The sequence below is a fragment of the Pundamilia nyererei genome, unplaced genomic scaffold, assembly GCF_000239375.1.
Source record: "Pundamilia nyererei isolate P.nyererei 1_Seehausen unplaced genomic scaffold, PunNye1.0 scaffold00266, whole genome shotgun sequence".
NCBI classification, from domain to species: domain Eukaryota; kingdom Metazoa; phylum Chordata; class Actinopteri; order Cichliformes; family Cichlidae; genus Pundamilia; species Pundamilia nyererei.
Window position 1 is genome coordinate 625,096 of NW_005187667.1, and position 16,289 is coordinate 641,384.

A 16,289-nucleotide genomic window follows, 5' to 3' on the forward strand; every position below is an offset into this window, starting at 1 on the left:
GCACACACACAGACACACGCACACAGACACACAAGCTCAGGTTTTCTGTCATTAGCAGTGACACCACAGAAGAAGACCGGGACGAGGTGAAGAGCGCCGGCGTCTGAGGCTTAAGACGAGCAGCTGTGAGGACGGAAATACTCGGATGACTGGGAATAATGAGGATGGAGGTCGAGTCAAAGTTACACAGTCACTACACTTCCCATCATGCATCCTGCACAGCTTCTGCAAACGCATTAAGTGTAACAGCTGCCTTATTACCACCATCACTGCCTGTGGAGCTGAAACACCTTCAGGCTCTCAGTTTTCTCATAGGACCGGAGCACGTTCTCCTCCATCCTCACCATCTCTACTTCCTGTCCGCGATCAGGCTGTGGGCGGAGCCTATCTGTCACCCTGCTTCCTTTGACACTGTTAGCTTGTCATTTTCAGGAAGCTGTGGTGAGCTGCCAACGGCTAGCTCCCACGCTATCAGTGCTGCACAGCTCTGAGACAACGCACGCACGCACACACGCGCACACACACACACACACACACACACACACACCCCGTCTTGCTGTTTGGTTCCTATGAAGAACACCCACAAACACGCTGACCGCACACAGGAAGTGCCGCCGTCTTTGGCAACAATAGCTGAGCGTCACATCACCTCTGTCAGCCCGTGAAATAACTCTCGCCTCTTCGTGTTGTCCTGAAACACTGACTGCAGCGTGCTGGCTTGTCTCAGCATGCCGGAGACGGCTCTGAATAACTGCCAATGCTTGATGAAGACATCTCATACTACGATGACAGAACGCCGCTGCTTTACATGACCAACGGAAGAGCGAGCAGCAGATCATCGTTTGTCCTCTGGTCAGACTAGACATGACCCTCGGAGAAAACCTCAACCACTGACACGTCAAACTCCACAAGCAGTTGTTTAAATGGAGGGGGCTTATTCTGCTTGTTACCAGGCCTGTTCTCAGATCTGTAGATCTGCTGTCTGAAACTGGCTGCTTTAGCTCCCGTCTCTTTAAGGCACCCCTCCTTAAAAGCCCACATTCTTATGATTGGCCTGATCCTGAAAACCTGCAGAGGGGCAGGTCCAGACTGCTTATAAAAGATTGAACGTAGCTTTCACATCTGAAAATTGAAGCCAGTTTTTCAGTGCCTGCAAGCTTTCTAATGTCCAGCAAGGGGGTGACCCTAAAAGAGAAGTCTTGATTGGAAGTCCATGAGCCAATAGCCTTGAGCTCAGGAAACACCTCATGAGTTTCAGGTCATGTAAGCACAAAAAAACTGATTTGGGTTCAGTTAGCATTTTGAACTAACCTTAGCAAAACAGGTAGCAATGTAGCAGCAAAGGTAACCTTGCTGGGTATCAAGCAATTTTCTCGCATTAGCCAGTAAGCTAGCATTAGTTAGTATGACCTGGAAAAAAACAGGTGTTATTTAATGAAGCCCTGGTCAGTTAGGACAGGAGTCGACTCATGGATGGATTATTAGCCATCTTTATTCTAGCTAATGTTAGCTACACTAGCATGCTTGCTAACCCAGTCATATTAACCCTTGTGTTGTCCTCAGGTCAAATGACCCCAGGTGTATGGGAATCCAGAGGACATTACAAGGGTTAAAAGCTACCTGATGTAATAAACGTACTGTCCTGAGTAGATAAGGTAGGCTAATTCATCCAAAATCTCTAGTATGGTCAGCTACGAGTTTTAAGTGGAATAGCGATCTAACAGCTAGCTATCTAACCTCACCATGATGTTACTTGTATTAAAATCATCAAACAATGTTAATTTTCTCCAGCAAAGATGTACAACTAACATTTACTCTCTACGATAACGGCCAACATGATTAACAAGTAGTTAGCAAGCTAATTATAACGGACTGGGAATGATTCAGGATTTTTCTGCCATCACGATGACTTCTAGCATAATTAATAACAGTATTTTGAGCCACTTTAATTTAAAATGAATGTAATCTACAACATCCTAAGATGGTACAGGAAGTCTTTTAATTTGAAAAGTAATCAGGATCCCCGGTTTGTTTAAAAAATAAAGGTTTGTTTTGTAAACAGTTAAATAAGAGGTGGCTGACATCATTCATATACACATGAACATAAGAGTGCTTCATACCTGAGGTTGTGTCGCTGGTGGACACCACATGATGATGATGATGCTCTGGGTGGGCGTAGTCACTGCTTCTATCCAATCCATGATGAGCCTCAACACGCATGCTCAGCAGACACACACCTGCCAGCCACACACACACACACGCCATATCTGAGGAGGAAGCAGAAGAAGCCTTTCAGAATAAAAACTGAAACGCGTGGTTGAGTATGAGCCGCTGACAGGTGAGTGGATGGTGCATGTTCATCATGGATCGATCTGTAAACTAACGAGTCTCCAGCAGCTGCTGTCCCGGGGTCCGAAGACACGAGCACTTTCGGGAAACACCTGTTCATGCAGATAATCAGTCCCTCAGCCAATCAGCTGCACCACAATGAAATGTTCTGAAAGCTGACATTGTCTCGTCAAACAGCACCACAGTGCCTGTGAACACACACTTAGCAAACAACACCAGACTTCATTCAAACTGTGTTCACGTTAGATTTTATTCTGAAACTCCCAGTCTTTGTATTTTAGGAGAACAGCACTGAGTGGGAAACTGACAATTTGGCTAATTTAGGACTGCGTTTATTCAAGTGAACTTCTTACTTTCTGGTTCTATTTTCATCAAACAAAAACACTGTACAGACACACTGAGGGCTGGTTTCCCACACATTCATTATTATATAATACTATATATAATAATACACATCTGCTCAAATACAACCAGACCAGACTCCATTCAAATTTCGGCCACTTTTAGAAGATTTATCTGGCTGTGGTTTGGCAGCTAAAACGGAGCACACGAGGCTGTTTTAGGTGAAGCCTGGTTTGTGCTTCTCCCGTGAGGACTGGGATTATTGATTATTGATCTGATCGTTTTACGCACAAAGCTGAGTTTGATTAAGGAGGAGGCGTTCACGGCCCGGTGCTCATCTCTCTCAGCTGAGCTAGTCTTTTTCGCCGCGTTTTAAACACAGCAGCACGTGACCCCATCGCTGATCTATCGATACTTTGCCGCTTCAGCAATCACATGCTGCTTCCCGCGAGAACTTTAATTAACGTTTGTTTAAAAGGGTCAGAGGTCACACAGCTGTTCGGTTTCCCACCCGCTCGGTTTAAACCCCGAAAGTTTCACAAACAACTAAAAATCAGCTGAAAGTGAACGCCACGCACCTCTAACACATCGATCCCATCTGATCAGCTGTGATCGATCCGGACAGAGAGAATCACGCAGTCTGCTCCGCACTCCTCCACCCTCCGACTCCAACTCCACAAACTGCTGTTGCTGAGAGCACGAAGATATCCGCCTGTGCCGCGTTCACGGACCCACAGAGAGCTCCGAATTCAAAAACCTCAGGATATACACATATTTTTTAAATCAAAAGGCAGCGCCCAGTTGCTTCTGCAGGGTGACAGCGCCACTCTGAGGTCAGTCAGAGGAAGTGCAGCTCGCCCAGCGGTCACATCAGTGCTGACAGGAAGCGTAACCTCGAAATAACGCGTCACCAGAACACCAGAAATGAAAGCAGACTCCGCCAAAGTGCTGAATATACAAGTGAGACCAAAGAAGAAGAGGGTTCATCTCCGTCTCCCTGTCAGCTTCACCTGCAGCTTTTTGGCCAATCAGATCCCAGAAAACAGCCTCACGCTTCCTGAGAGGTCAAAGTGCAACCTGTTTCACTGCTGACACTTCATTAGGTACACCTCAGTATCACCAGCCTGGAGCTGCTTTTCAGCCTTCATGGATTCAAGGAGCTGCTGGAGGTCAGGGTCCATGTTGATCTGACATCATCACACATGCTGTTGTAGCCATCATGACAGTAAAGCTCCTCTACTGGTCTATGAAGGCCATCTGAGTGCAGCACATTCACCTCTGACCTCGTGTCTGCGCTGCAAAATGAGCCCGTCATGTGATTGGCTGATACTACAAGTGGCAGGTGAGTGTATTTAAGCTGAGATGAACTCAGTTCTTATCCTTCTTTGACTGTCGGCTCAGTACCAGCTTCACTTCCTCTTCAAATGAACTTTTAACACACACACACACACACACACACACACACACACAAATAAATACCCAGAGCAGGATGTTTGAACCCACTGAACCTTTATTGATGTTTGGAACCCAAATGACAGTAAAACTCAGGCAATTAACGATCAATGAGATCAATCAGTATTCACACAAACAGCTTTCAGATGCTTTTATTGATCCAAAGAGAAAGAAAAACGGAAAGAGGGCGGGCTCCTCGGCAGACGAGTCCACGACGCCTTCCGCTCAGACGATGCTTACCTTCAACACCTGCGAGGGCCCATCGATAAACCAATCAATCATCAATAATCTATGTACAGGGGTAACAGCTGATTCAATCACTGTAACACCAGAGTTACCAAAAATACTTTAATGTATAAATTAGGTCATGTACAGGTTCACTGAGGCAGCCGCGTGGCCGCGAGTCCAAATACAAAAATGTATTCAAGTACAGACGCAGAGGACGAGTCCCTGCAGCTAAAAACCGCCGCCACCTCACAACGCCGCCGCCTCCTCACCTGCCTCCGTCTTCACTTCAGGAGGCTCCCCGCTCTCATTCTGCACCTCCTGTTTCACTGAGGTGGCGGCAGCAGCAGCAGCGGCAGCAACAGCACAGGAAGTGACCTCCTCCTGCTTTTCTTCCGTCTTCACGAAGGCGCCCAGCGGGTGGTCGGTCAGCAGCTTACTGGGCGACGGCGTGACGTCGACATACGACGATGTCTGAGGAGACAAATGAGAGCGGCGCAAAGAAAAACGTGAGTTTATACCAGAGAAGAAGAAAGAGGAGGAAGGTGGAGGTGAGGGAGGAGGTGAGGGAGGAGGTGAGACTTACATTCTTATAATCCTCGAAGCAGGAGGGGTGGAAGTTCTGTGGAGGGAAAACAAACAGCTGGTCACTCGCTTTGTTCTTATTGGTCATCTTACTGATTAGAAGTGGATGGGTGGAGCCTCGGCACACCTTGTCATCGACCTTGACGGCGTTCTTCAGGAACCAGTCCTCCTCCTCCTCCACCCAGTACGTCTCAAAGGGCTCCTGACAGATCTCACAGCTCTGCAGGGAGGAAGGAAGCATTTTTATTGGGCGAGCCTGTGATGTCACCGACAAGCAGGTTGGCCGTCGATTGGCCGTCCGCCGTACTCACCTCTCCCACCTGGTCCTTGGTGGCTCTCACGCTCTGGAACTCCTTCTCCTTGGCAGCCGCCTGGCTCTTCTGCACCTCCTCCTCGTTCTCCTTCTCGAAGAACTGGCTCTTGGCGCGCTCCTCCAGGTCGGCGATCTCCTCGAACTCGATCCAGTCCTGCACGACAAACGTATCGTTACATCAGAGCGCTCCACAGGGAGCTAGGCGCCGCACCCCATGAGGCGTGTTCGTTCTCACCGTGAGGCTGTAGTACCAGCGGCGGTGCGTGACCTTCTTGCTCGCCACTTTGCCGGCGTGGTTCTGCCTGAAGTGCCAGTCCAGGTGGTCAGCGTACATGTCGGTCTGGGCGGCGGTGAAGCGCATGCTGCACAGGCAGCACTGGTTCCCTGAGTACAGCTTCGTCACCACGCTCTCGTAGCGCCTGCGAGAGGGGCGGGGCAAAGTGAGTCACAGCAGAACAAAGTGTAACCACGACGATGAGGACAGGCAAATACTCACTGTTTCATATCGTCGATGCTGAAGCTGGTGAGGTCCAGCACGTCGTCCTCGCCCTCGCCCTCACCCTCCACCTCCTGCTCCTCCTCTTCCTCCTCCTCTGGTGGCGGTGCCGGCGGAGGTACAGAAGACGATTCTGGAAAAGAAAACAAACACATCAAACTCGACTGAAGAAGAAGGTTAAAGGTGACAGAGGGAGGGGCTTCACTGACCGCTGCTGGAGGCGGGCGCGGCGTCGGGCTGCGAGGGTTTGATGATGCCGGTGGAGAGGAGCTTGGACAGCAGGTCGTTCACGTCCACCTGACCGAAGTGGTTCTCCGGAGGGACGACCTGCGGATCTACGCAAATACCAACAACCAGTCACGATTTCTGACCTTAAACTCGAGAGCGTTAAAGCTGACCGACACAAACGCCACGCAAACTTACTCTGCTGTCCGAAAGGCACGGCGGTCTGAGGTAGGAAGGGCTGGGCCATGGCTCCCATCACGCTCACCTGAAAACAGCACAGGTACAAACACTCAGATCATTCCCCAGGAACTCGCCCTGCTCAACAACTCTGCACCAATCAGAGCCACCAGCTCAGAGGATCAACTGCACATCTTCCTGCCATTTCTGCACCTCACTCCTACCTGACACGTTCACTTGTTTGCTCAGCAGCGTCTGCTGCCACCTTCTGGCAGTAGTGGGGCTAATTTAATGATAAATGTCCTGAACCGGCGCAACAGCACGCTCTGTAGCATTAACTCCGCCCTCTGCACAGCCTGATACCTTTAAATGTAGTTTTGTTTGTTTTTTAAATTCTCTTTAAAAAAAGAAAAACAATTAAAAAGGAAAATTAATCATCACAGAGGTCAAAGGTCCAGAAACTTGTGACCATGCAGAACAGTAACACTTGCAGTCCATCTGTGCTGCTTGCTGCATGCCTGCTGGGCCTACCCGATTGGCTGTTTTATATGGAAGAACTCCATTCGCTCCAACTGACCTGGAGTAGTTGCAGAAGTTAGCAACATAGGCTGGCTGTGCCTCAGCGATAGATGTAGGTTTTAAAGTTTCATTTTTTCTAAATAAAACTCAGGTGCATGTATCGCATGAGGAGACTCAGGCACTGCGATTATACAGGATTAGCATGCTAGCATGCTGTTAGCAGGCCAATAACGGCTCTTTTAGCTGCGTCTCCATGTATCACATCAACTCTGACTTAACTGATGCCTAAGTGTTTGGTTGCCCCAAACTACAGTCACAGCTGCTCAGCTGTGGGTGGAGCTCCAGTTGCTCTGAATTTGACACTGGACTGAACTGAGGCAGCTCTGATTGAAACCTGTCTGAAACTACCTCTGTTCTTATTGGTCTAGATCCTGTGATGTCCTGTGCGTTGCTTACCGGCTGCTGTAAGCCAACAGCGGGTGCCCCGGGGTTGTAGAAGGGGGCAGGTCCTGGCTGACTGAACGGCTGCACATGGAAGTTTCCGGCTTGCTGCATGTTCTGTTGCGCCGGGAACGCCGCTGATGCTGCAGGGAACTGAGGATTGATGGGGTCCGGGAAACGCTGGGGGGGCATGGCAAAGTTCTGCTGGGGGGCCATGGGGGTTTCGTACATGGGCGGGCCCATCTGTCTCATGAGGGGCTGCAGGTTGTGTTGGGGTTCGAAGCGCAGGTGGCCCTGCCCGGGGAAGTGCTCGAAGTGCGGGGGGCCTCCCTGATGTGGCACGTCATACCGGGGGCCCGGTTGGCCCGGCCCCTCGAAGTGTCCAGGGCCATCAAACCTTGTGGGGCCCTCGAAGCGTGTGGGCCGCTGCTGGAAGCCCATGGGGGCGGATCCAGGGCCGGGACCCATGTTGTTTAAGTGACGTGGTGCTTCGAAGCGCTGCAGCGGGCCCTCTGAGTGGCCCGGTGCCGGCACCTCAAATCGTGTCTGTAGTGCGACAGGAGCCCCGAACCTGCCGGGCCCCTGAGGGGGGCCCTCAAACCGCCCTATTCGTTCTCCGCCTCTCATCGGGCCATGACTGATGTGTCCGGGACCGTCCACCCTCTCCGCCATTGTGTGATGAGTTGGTCCGGCACCCTCGAACCTGCCGGGGGCTGGGTGGTGAGACCCCTCACACTGCAGTGAGTCATCGAACCGCCCAGGGCCACCGCCGCCTTCATACCATCCTGGGGCGTGAGGCCTAGAAGAGCCCATATGACCGGGGCCATTGTAGCGTGCAGGGGGGTGTCCCCCGTCGTGAGGTGGTGTGTGTCCGGGTGACCCGCCGTGCTGTCGGACCGAAGATTGCGGCCCTCCACGGGGGAGTGGCGCCTTCAGGATGGATTTGGTTGAAGCATGAGGCGGCGGGGCATCCAGGGGCCCGTCGTCCGAGTGCTCGCTGTTTGGGCTCTCAAAGCGCGCTATCGGGCTCATGTCAGCAGAGTCTTTCTGTAACGGTGATAGCCGTTCGCGCTCGAAGCGTGTCGCCGTGGCGTCCAGGCCAGCTGGGCTCGGGGAGTTCCTGTGGACCACTGTGCCCGAGGGAGGGGGCACCTCCGGCCTGCGGGCGTCAGCAGGTGGGCCGTACCGCCGTGGGACATTGTAGCTGCTCTTTTGCTCCTCGCGGTCGTTATAATGCTGCCGTTCTGTCAGCGGCGAGGTCCACTCTCTCTCACCTGGAAACCACAGAAAAAGAAATGCTGTGAACGCAGCCGCTTCCTGTCAGCTGATAAATTACAGTTTGAGCTTCATCTGTCTGAATGTGAGGGTGACACTACAGAACTGCAGAGGTGGCCGACTACGACTCCCACAATGCCTTGAAAGGCTGGCGGTGAGAGGGAGTGTCTAATTAGCGGTTAGCTGATGATGTAATCGGGGCTCCTGACTGAATGTGTAGGACTCGTTAGAAATGTCTAACCCTGCTGAAGTATCCCTGATCGACACCCTGACACCCCGCCGCTCCAGAACCTGACCTCTGACCTCTCTGTGGATAAAGATGACAGATAACAGGTAACCTTCACGCCACTTGAACACGTGAACGCAGCGCAGCATGGTGGCGGCGTGCACTCACTTGTCTCTCTGTGTTCGGGTCTCTTCGTGAAGCGAAGACCTGGCTTCAGCGCTGGAAACTCTTTGCCGTGGTTGTACTCCTCAACCATGGGGGCGAGCGGCGCCCGATGCTCCTCGCACTCTTTGCTCCGCCTCTCACCTGAAAAGGGCAGCAGATGTGTTTTTGTTTAAGTAATAAAGCTCTGTTCTCTGGCTAATTTATTGATCATGTGACGCTCACCTGGCCTGTCTCGCGGGCCTCGGTTGTATTTATGTGGCGGCGGATGTCCGCCGCTCTGACCGCCACCCATCTTCTCGCTGTGCCCTGGTTTGTCGGTGATCTCGGGAGTCTCCTCCCCCTCCCACTCCTCTCCGGCAGGTCGGTGATTGACCTGAGTCTTCCTCAGCTTCGACTTGTGCTCGTAGTATGACAGCTCCGCCGGGTCCATGCCTTCGTGGGGGCGGGGCTGAGATGAGGGAGTGCTCAGCAGTGGCGGCTGCTTCTTGACGGGGAAGTCTGATTCGTCCCAGCTGTCTTTGCGCAGCTGGATCTCCTCCTGATACTGGTACAGCTGTTTGATCTGGTGAGCCATATTGAGGAACTCCTCGCGGGAGATCTCGCCACTCTCCATGCGCTTGCTCGCCTGCAGACATGTCATAGTCACATGATATTTAGTGACATGGTAACCCCCCCCCCACTGATCATAACAAGTGAAAACCATTGAAACAGCTTTATCCTGCATGTGAGCGGGTCAGTGAACGTACCCTCCTCAGCAGGTCCTTCTTGGAGGCGGAGTTCAGGACATCGGGGATCTGCAGGTTGGCGTCGACGCTGAGCCGGTGCTTCGGGGTTCGGGGGGTGCTGGGGCGGTTTGGCGTGCTGTACGGTTTGTGTCTCTGAGGCGTGGGCTTGGCGTGCACGTCGCCCGACAGCTTCATGCTGAGGAGGAAAACGATTTAAGTTTTTTAAAGTTTTAAAACTTTTGAATAATATTTCTGATGCGTTTGACCAACTCACTGTTTACTCTCCTCCCAGCCGCTCCTCCAGCGGTGAGGGGCGTCCTTCATCTCCTTGCAGCCTCCGTCGTGGCTGCGTGGCGAGTGAGAGTCTCTGGTCTCGGAGTGGCGTTCCTCCCCGGGTCTCTTGGACCTTCTGCTCTCAGATTGGCTTTTGGGGGTGGGACGGTCCTCCCGACCGGGCTTGCCGTGCAGCAGGTCGAGCCTCCGTGGTTTTCCAGCTTTGTGTAAAGGTGATGGCGAGGACGAGCTGCTGCGGGCTCTGCCCTTTGGCGAGCGTCTGTCCTTCCTCTTTGGGGAGCCGGCGGGGGATCGCGACCTAGACCGCGAGCGAGTGCGCTTCCTTGCATGCGTTCTGGCGTTGCCAGCGGTCTTATCAGCAGCCTTGTCACGCTCGTGTTTGGCGACCGAACCATTCACCAGTTTGCCTTTGAACCTCTGAGGCTCCGCCCCCCGTGCAGCATCCTCCCGCTCCTCATCACCACATCGCTTCTTCTCCTTCTGCTCACCGTCCTTGCCCTCGCCCACCTTGTCCTGCGTGCGTTTCCTCAGCCGCGGGTCTTTCTTCGTGCCGCTCTGAAGCGCTGCCTCCGCTGCTTTGGTTTTACTCGGCCCACTCTTCGCCATTGGAGACGGCGATTTGGATTTGGGTTTCTCCTGTGGAGCGTCTTTCTTCTGCATCCTGGCTTTCTCCAGAGCGAGAGTGTGACTTCCTGTGGTGGGTGGAGTCTCTCTTTTTGTTGTGGCAGGCTGGTCTTTAGGTAGGGGGCCAGTGGGCGGGCGGTTCAGCCGGGGGTCTCTGACGGACGACTTTGAATCGCTCTGAGGGGGTACCCAGGGTCGGACCACGGGAGCGGGTTGGCTGATGAGCTTGGGCGCCGGGCTCACTGCTGATGAAGTGGAGATCGCCGTCGCTGCTGGTAATGTGAAGCCGCTGACCTGTAACCATGTGACAGAGCTGCCTGTTAAATATGTGCAAGTTTCCACACAACAAACCTGACAGCAGATAAACTCCGCTTTAAGGTGTCGCGGATAAATACAGGAAAGTAAAACCAGTACAAAACAAAAACAACAAGTCATAACACACGGGAAAAGACCCGAGGAAACAGCGTTAACGACAAAAACCCTGAAAACCATAAACCGAGCCTCGACTCTCACGGCCCTGGGACCGCTGCTCTAAACCTTCGGACAAGTGACAGGTGAGCTTTGAGCCAAAACAAAAGATTTAAGACTCTGCTGCTTCTTCCTGTCATTTTTACCCTTTAAATGGGAACTAGCAGCGTCCCAGTTCAGATCAAACTGGTTTGTAGTTTGATCTGAACTGGAGCTGAAGGCTTTAACACATTCGGGGTGTTTCAGGGTTTTAAAAGCAGTGAATGGCCATGACAGCGCTCAGATAATGTTCTGGTTTTAGCTTAAGTCTGAACCCCTGGATTGTGATGCGGACACGTGATTGGCTAACAGTGATCTTACAGCCCCAGGTGGTCGTACCAGCTGAGCTTTGGTCTGCTCCAGCTCCAGTTCGATCTTCTTCTGCTGGAGCTCCAGGAGCTGCTTCTGTTTGGCCAGCAGCTGCTGCCGGATTAGCTGCTCCTGTGTCAGGCTGGACTGACTGATGGCGGCAGGGACCGGCTGAGGGGCGGGTGGGGCCGTGGGCGGTGGCTGGGCCGGGGTTGGCCTGGGAGAGGATGAAGACTCCTCAGGCTGAAAGACGGAGAGAAAGATAACTTCGGTTTAGAACTCAAGTTCAGCTCCACAAAATCCCATCGCTCAATGTGGATGATGCTGTGTGTGGTCAGAGACCAGGGAGGGTCACTGGGGTCCAACCCTGGAGCCTGACCCGGACACAGGTAAGGAGCACGTGGATGTGACACTTGACCCGGTCATATTTATGGAAAACCTCTTTAAAAACATTTCCAGTGATCAAACTAACCAAACCTGCATGCAGCCACCTGACAGTGGTTAACACTGGTTTGAACCAGTTTATCAGGTTCACTCTGCATGGATGTCCTGACAGGTTAACCCAGTCTGACACCAGTCAACAGTTTAATAAAAGCATGACGTCTGCTCGGCTCTAAACGTCACTTTAGTTGGTTAAAAATGGTCAAATTCTGTCATTTCTGAGCCAAACAAACCAATTTCTGCTCCCAGCTTCATTTTTCTACTTTATCTGACGTGAGCTCGACAGCAGATCTGAAAGCAGCTTCACAACGTAACCAAGCACAACCGAAACCTCAGATCAGGTACAAAAACTCAACGCTCATAAGAGCAAAAGTATAAAAACAAAATAGTAAGTATTAAACACAGAGTTCTGCCGGGTTTATTCTCCTCAGCACATCTTTATTTGAAGATATTACAGCAGAAAAACTAAAAACAAAAACCTCCCACGCTGAAGCTCTCTGGACCTTTTAAAGACTCTTAATAGGAAACATTGTTTGTGGTAGTTACTGTAACAATAACTTATTTACATGTGAACAATCCTCGGGGGTGTACCTGCACGTTTCACTACATCTTCTTTATCGACATTTCAAGGGCACAGACACATTTATTGAGAAGCCCGACGAGGACCTCAGGAGCAAACCTCTGCGCCGGGGCGACCTCGGGCTGCCCGAGGCTCACGCCCCCGCTCGTACACACCTGTTTGAGGAACTTGGGGTTGACGTGGATGCTGGAGTTGGGGGTGGGCGGCGGCAGCTTGATGGGCCACGCTGGGTCCACAGAGTTGACCTTCACGTCAAGCGCGTACAGCTTCTTGGGCGGGAACACGTCGTCCCAGGTGGAGCGCAGCTTGAACAGGGACTTTCTAGTGTTTTCGTCCACCTACAAACAGAGGACAGCGCTTGGTCCACAGCCACCAACAAAAAGCCGACATCACACTGTGCACAGCTGTTAGTCCACTTCAAAACATCAGCTAAAGTCCTAAAGCCTCCCTCCAGCTTTCATTAGCAGTACGTTACGCAGTAAGACAGGAGCAGAGTGCAGGAGACTACACAGAAGAAAGCAAGCAACAGGACAAACAGGAGGGAGTGCGAGGGCTGCTAACATGTCACTGCTTAAATCTTAACAAGGCCAAACGGCAGCAAAGAGAACTGTACCTTTTCAAAGACACATATAAATGAAGGGATTAGGTTTTTAGCAAACACTGCAAGGTATTCTCCTCCAACATTCTTCACTATGGAATCCACTAAGTACAAAACTGGAAGCTTCTCGCTGGGTGGGGCCTGGAGCAATAAGAGAACTCGACAAGTTTAGAAAACAAACAGGGGTTAAAAGCAACATTTCAGAATAAAAGCTCACAGTACACCTGCCCCGCCCCTCAGCACCCAAAAACGTGGAAAAAGTTCAAAAGGTCAAGAACTGCAGGAAAACATCTCAGTCCCAGTCAGTCCGTGCGCTGCTGCGTCTTCACAGGAGAAAAAGGAAAAGTCATCTTCACGAGTCCACTCAGCGTCTGCTGAGTTACAAAATGAGTCCGTGGCGCCGCCAGGCTTCAGTCCAGGAGCCGTTTACCTCCAAAGAGCGTTTGTAACCTTCCACCGCTCTTTGTACGTTTACCCAGAAGGCTCGTCTTCGAGGTGACTCCACCCCCAGTGAGCTTTATTCCCCCTCACAGCTCCACTTTGACCCCCGACATCTTTAATCCCCCTCCCTCCCTCAGTGTGTGCAGTAAATGAAACCAGTCATGCCAAGAAATTACACTGGGAAATAAAAAATGACAAAAAGCACATTTCACATTTTTTATTATAAACATTTTAACCATTCAAATCACATTTTTCAAGAATTCAAGATTCACTCGAGAATTAAATCAAGTGTCATGGACCAGAAGCTGAGTGTAACGTGATGGCGGGCGGAGGGGGTGTTGAAGACGCCCCGTTAATCAATGACCCGACACTGATAACACACAACAGATCAGACTGAAACCATTCAGAGACACTGATGTGGTCTGAGCTCAGCAGGACTACAGATGGTCAAAATCCACCAAAAACTCGAGCCGCTAATCCTCAATCAGATCAATGTGACGAGCTTAACGCTGATTGAAAGCTCAAGTGCTGCAGAGGGAAGTTTGACTGTTTACCAAAGCTTTGTTCAACATGTGCACACCTCAGACTTCTAAAGGAGAACTGTGACACCATCAGCACAGCAGTTATTTATTCATTTACAGACATCAGCGGGCGACACTTCAACACGTCAGGCACTTCTATGAAATCTGTCCTTGGTTTAAAGTCAAACTGCTGAACCTGATGTGAGGAATTTAGGCCAATTCAAGGTTTTTACTGTTTCTTTATTAAACAAAGTTTAGACCACTTCAGACACTCCAGAGCATCAGCCTGAGACCAGCAGGGCACAAACTGAGACATGACCGGGAGTTCAGTAGAGCTACTGTCCGACTGAGGCCAGAAATAACAGCGCGGTGATTTCCCCTGTTCAGGAAAGTGACTCAGATTTACTTCCCCAGCTCTATGTGGCCTCATCCTTTGTGTTAATAACCCAGAGAAACAAGACTTTCAAAAAACATCCATTTTGTGAATTTAGTATTTTTTAATTTTAAGAAATAATCATCAGCCTGAACTTTAATCTAGGTTTTAAAGGAGCCTCGTGCAGATTTCGGCCCTTCCCACGTGTCAGAAAGTATTCTGTCGCTGCAGTTGTTTAAATAAAGTTGGTTTAAACAAACTACCATGGCAACAAGCTGAACCAAAGTTAACGTCCCGCTAAAGTGCCGCCTTCTTTTCTACTCACGTCTACTGACGTTTACTCCACATTAAAGAGGAAAACGCAGAGCGAACGGTAAAGACGGACTGATTTAAGGTGGGCTGATTTAAGGTGGATTTCAACTCCAGACCACATCGAGTACCTACAGCGAGTCTGCAGAGAAATGGCGTGCTGCTGAGTACAATAAAGAATAAATGGTCGGTTGACTTTAATACACACAGTTGTTCAAGAGTTGGCTGAATGCGGAGCTAGCAGAACAAACAGCTGGATGTTTTCAGACCGTTACCGCGGCCGACCTCGTCGCCATGTTCGGCTAGCAGCTAACTACATACATCGACAGCAAACATCTCAGTATGAAAGTATTCTATATTCATAAAAACCTTGCTTATTTGTGCTTCAATAATTTCCACGATATCCTTGGCGAAGTTGATGTTTTCCTCGGCCAGGATGGTCAGCATGTTGATGTGCGGCTTGCTGTTAAACGTCAGGTCTTCGAGGGAGGACTGGTACTCCCGGCAGGCGTCTTCCCTCGCCGCGCTGTCGTCCATCTTTGAGCTGAGACACTCGGCCAAACCTAAGCGAGTCTTACCGAAACCATAACCACTGATCAGCAGGCAGTCCATGAACTCATACGGCTAACTGTTCGTCCCGGACTTGTTGAGAAATCACGCCGGTTCGGGGGTATATTTCAGCCGTCTTCTGTCGCAGTTCAGTGCCCTTTCAACGACCACAAGAAAATGGCGACTGTAACTGAAGGAAGTCTACGTCACGTTGAGGTTTTTATAACAGTCGTGATGTCAGTGCAGTGTCATTGGCTGGTTTCAGCCCGCCTTAACCTGGGTTTTCTTTGCGATTAGTTGGGGGAAATAACGGCCACACAAATAAGCCAATCAGAGTGGAGTACCGTCAATCCCGATTACATAACGAAAAATGATTGCAACAGCTCTTACTCAACGACCAGGCCGCAGCACTACTCACAAATAAACACGTTACTCATTAGAAACTATGTTCGCATATCGTAACACCAATAAATAAATATAGATATGTATATTTAAAAACTAAATTTAATCAATTCAAACAATTTTAATTCTACATTTTGATCGAACTGTGTCTTTGTAAAAGTCTTAAAAAGTGTGTGCCATCCCTCATAAACATGGGAACTACGTACAGACAAGTACATCAGGAGAAAACAGAGTTTACACAATTATAACAAACTTATGAGTCAACATCACCAGTTTGAACTGGGAGCAGCTGTGTGTAATGCCTGCAGGAACACACAGGTTATTTGTTATATGCAGACGCAGCACTGGTTCATCTCTGCAGTTAGGTGACTTTTTCATGCTTGAATGATTCCTAAGAGTTAAGAGGCGTAACCAACACCAAAGAGCTACCTCATCAGGCCAGAACGTGTGTTTCACCCAGACGTCCTGTAAGTTTCAATGAGGCGTTGAGAACACATGAAAAGGGAAAGGCTGAGCTGAGGGTTCCCAACTCTCTGAATGCTACTCACGGCCATTGTTCAGCGCTCATGACAGTTTGCATAGTAACGACTATGGAACTGAGCTCACTGTTCAGGCTCATCTGAATCTGCTGAAAAGATCACTGTGGTCTGTCGGCGCCGCAGCCAGAGCGCTGCTGAGCCGGCCTTACCTTAACTTCATCAAATTCAATCATATCAAACATCCTTGAAAGAGTCAAACAGCTAACAGATCATCTGCAGAGGCTTATTTGAAGAGTTTCAGTCAGGTTTCAGAGCTCATCACAGCACAGAAACAGCTTTAGTGAAGG

At 50.4% G+C, this 16,289-nt stretch overlaps 2 protein-coding genes across 4 annotated transcripts in view; both read right to left on the bottom strand.

The window, feature by feature from the left end:
* LOC102210103 (stromal interaction molecule 1-like) overlaps positions 1 to 3,609 on the bottom strand; it is a 16,715-nt gene extending 13,106 nt beyond the window's left edge. For both annotated transcript variants that reach the window (XM_005750249.1, XM_005750248.2), the window contains exons 1-2: positions 3,270 to 3,609; positions 2,121 to 2,267 (exon numbers count right to left, since the gene is read on the bottom strand). In XM_005750249.1, the coding sequence (XP_005750306.1) occupies positions 2,121 to 2,265 (145 nt within the window). In that variant the 5' untranslated portion in view covers positions 2,266 to 2,267; positions 3,270 to 3,609. The remainder of the gene's footprint in view (positions 1 to 2,120; positions 2,268 to 3,269) is intronic.
* Positions 3,610 to 4,183: 574 nt separating this feature from the next.
* pcf11 (PCF11 cleavage and polyadenylation factor subunit) lies at positions 4,184 to 15,297 on the bottom strand. Of its 2 annotated transcripts, XM_005750250.2 has the most exons (18): positions 14,882 to 15,297; positions 12,884 to 13,009; positions 12,426 to 12,608; positions 11,280 to 11,492; positions 9,790 to 10,727; positions 9,537 to 9,711; positions 9,013 to 9,415; positions 8,794 to 8,931; positions 8,641 to 8,706; positions 7,140 to 8,398; positions 6,186 to 6,252; positions 5,972 to 6,097; positions 5,763 to 5,895; positions 5,502 to 5,685; positions 5,265 to 5,420; positions 5,081 to 5,173; positions 4,955 to 4,990; positions 4,184 to 4,842 (listed from the first exon to the last, which is right to left on the bottom strand). In XM_005750250.2, exons 1-18 carry the CDS (start codon positions 15,122 to 15,124, stop codon positions 4,618 to 4,620), a joined length of 4,764 nt encoding a protein of 1,587 aa, XP_005750307.1. In that variant the 5' UTR covers positions 15,125 to 15,297; the 3' UTR covers positions 4,184 to 4,617. The 2 variants fall into 2 exon arrangements, with proteins under 2 accessions (XP_005750307.1, XP_005750308.1); XM_005750251.2 differs by lacking the exon at positions 8,641 to 8,706.
* Positions 15,298 to 16,289: the final 992 nt, after the last annotated feature.